At 60.7% G+C, this 2,498-nt stretch overlaps 2 protein-coding genes across 2 annotated transcripts; one reads left to right on the forward strand and one right to left on the reverse strand.

Annotated features, from left to right (window-relative positions):
* Positions 1–1,183: 1,183 nt before the first annotated feature.
* On the forward strand, positions 1,184–1,884 carry GUITHDRAFT_105188 (hypothetical protein; the record flags this gene model as incomplete). Its single annotated transcript, XM_005836029.1, has 2 exons — positions 1,184–1,330; positions 1,387–1,884. The coding sequence occupies 2 exons, from the start codon at positions 1,184–1,186 to the stop codon at positions 1,882–1,884; spliced, it is 645 nt and encodes a 214-aa protein (XP_005836086.1).
* A 131-nt stretch (positions 1,885–2,015) lies between these two features.
* Positions 2,016–2,363, reverse strand: GUITHDRAFT_105189 (hypothetical protein; the record flags this gene model as incomplete). Its single annotated transcript, XM_005836030.1, has 1 exon — positions 2,016–2,363. One exon carries the CDS (start codon positions 2,361–2,363, stop codon positions 2,016–2,018), a length of 348 nt encoding a protein of 115 aa, XP_005836087.1.
* Positions 2,364–2,498: the final 135 nt, after the last annotated feature.

Here is a 2,498-nt window from a genome sequence, read left to right on the forward strand (position 1 = left end):
CCCCCACACCCCCCTCCCTGGTCAAGGGACCGACGCGACACGGGGGGGGGGGAGGTTTTTTATCTTTCACCCCCCCCAAGGGGGGGAGTAAAAAATCCCCCCCCGCGGGAGAAGAGCAGTCAGAGAGGGGGTAGGGGTGAGTAGAGGGGTAGGCAGATGTTGGAGAGAGGAGGGCGAAGGGGTGGGTGGAGGGTCGGCAGGACCCGATCTGCATGCCCATCTCAGCGCTCAGGGCGGCAAGCAAGGGTTGCAGAATTTAGAGGGGGAGATTTTTGTGTTCATTCAAGCATTGCAGTGCAGACGCCTGCTGGTGAAGCCTGGGACAGCAGTTGCTTGAAGCGTCGTGATGTAGGAAAGGAGCAGAGGGTGTGTCGAGTAAACTTTTTCTACCCAGCCTTACATCTCTTCGAACAGAGCCTCGCTCAGTCCGTTGTAGCCATCCGCTATTTCTATCAGCTGCAGTGAATGCTGTCCCTCAGACCAAGTGCCACTGCTTCGTATGATCTGCGCTCCTCTTCCACCACGCTCACAAAAGCTAACTCCCGGCAAATCAACACATTCGTCGGGCATTTCCTCAACACCTTGCTTGCCGCCCTGAGCGCTGAGATGGGCATGCAGATCGGGTCCTCCCGACCCTCCACCCACCCCTTCGCCCTCCTCTCTCCAACACCTGCCTACCCCTCTACTCACCCCTACCCCCTCTCTGACTGCTCTTCTCCGTCCTCCCCGACCCTGACTCTCACCCCCTACCCCAAAGCTTTATGATCTCTCCACCACCACTCCCGTCCCTCCCTCGTCCCTCCACCCCGACCCCCTTCGATGCTCGTCTACCCCCAGGCGCTTCGCCACCCCCACCCTCAGTTTCCCCCGCGTAGGGGTAAAAAAAAGAAGCAAAAAAGATCAAAGAAAGAAAGACTAAAAAAGATTAAAAAAAGGGACACGGCTTGGCGGGAGAATGGCCAGGGCCAGGGGAGACGCAGGGCGAACGAGGAGCAGGAGGAGCAGGGGGAAGTCAACGTTTCGCGACAGACGGTAATACGCCAACTGAGCGCTTTGCCGAGGTCAAAGAGTAACCGAGGAGAAGCGTGAAGGAGACGGGAGAGAGAGAGAGGAAGACGGAGGGAGGGCCACAGGGCCATGCTTGTCTCAGGTGCGCGCACGTCGAGCCGTCGAGGGTAGAGCGATGAGCGACCACCCCAAGCGCGCAGAGTCTGTGACCGTCACTCCCAAGCGAGCAGGTGACGGGGCAAGAGTGTACGACGTGCAGCTCGACCTCACCATCATCGAGCCGCTGTTCCACATGCGACAGGAGGACGCCGCCAAGTTTCTGGTGAGCTCATGGTCGCCCCAGCGACTGCATGCGCTTGCGCTCAATGAGTGTCGCAGGGCATCTCCTTGACGAGCCTCAAGAAGGCCTGTCGTATGCTCGGCATACAGCGATGGCCCTACGCTCGCCTGAGGAACGAGCGAGCGGGGGACTACTCTCGCCACATGAGCGGCGGCAGCGGCAATGGCGACAGCATGAGCGGCGACGGCGGGAGCCCAAGCGATGAAAACGGGCTAGACGAGGAAGCGGGAGCGACGAGTAGCAGCAGCAGGCTGCCCGACCAGCAGAACGCACACGCAGACCCTCCTGGGTCATCGTCAAGCTCGCAAGAAGCTCAGGCCGCCATGGCACACCCGAGCGGAGCGGAGGGGAGCAGCACATACATGTCGTCAAGCAGCAGGACCCCTCCCAGGCCGGGAGCCGACGGGAAGAGCAGCTCGCAAAGCCGGGGCGAGTCAGGGTCAGGGTCGCGGGAGTCAGCCGCTGAGTCCTCGCAATCGATCGATGCGAACTGGCTCGAGTGGTACTTGGCAGGCGAAGAACAAGAGTCACTGTGAAAGTAATCAAACACGATAGAGTTGGATGCACAAGTCGCGCCATTGTAATGTTGTGTACATACAATCTGCACAAATCAGCTCAAATCCCCTCCTCGCCCGACCCCTCCTCCTGTCTGCCTATCGTCTCGACCTCACTGTTGCTCCTCTGTGTGGTCGCCCCTTCCAGCCAAGGCTTGGAGTCGTCCGCTGGTTGTGCTCTTACTCGCTCGCTTGCTAAGAGCTGCAGCCGTCCTTGCCACTGTGCCAGCGACGAGCATCAACCCGCTCATGCTCAGTCTGATCTGCCTTGCAGCAAGCACGGCTCCATCTAGGCGGCCCTCCTCCCGCTTAGAGTCCTGCTTCTGATCTCGTCTCGGGCTCATGCCGCTTTCTTCTCTTGTACCCATCCCCGCACGTCCTGTGGCCTCGCCTCTGAGCAGCCTCGCTCCCTCGTCCTCTGCCCCTGTCACTTGAGACGGCCTCCGCCCGTCATGCAGCATGCACGCACTCCCGTGAAGCCTCCTCCCCCTTTGATCCAGTACTGACGCCCCCGTCCGCCTCGTCTCCGCTCACTTGCCTCCTCTTGCCTCCTCCCCGGCCGCATGGCTCGACTCCCCCTCCCCCCCCCCCCCCTT

This window comes from Guillardia theta, assembly GCF_000315625.1.
Source record: "Guillardia theta CCMP2712 unplaced genomic scaffold GUITHscaffold_19, whole genome shotgun sequence".
Classification (NCBI taxonomy): domain Eukaryota; class Cryptophyceae; order Pyrenomonadales; family Geminigeraceae; genus Guillardia; species Guillardia theta.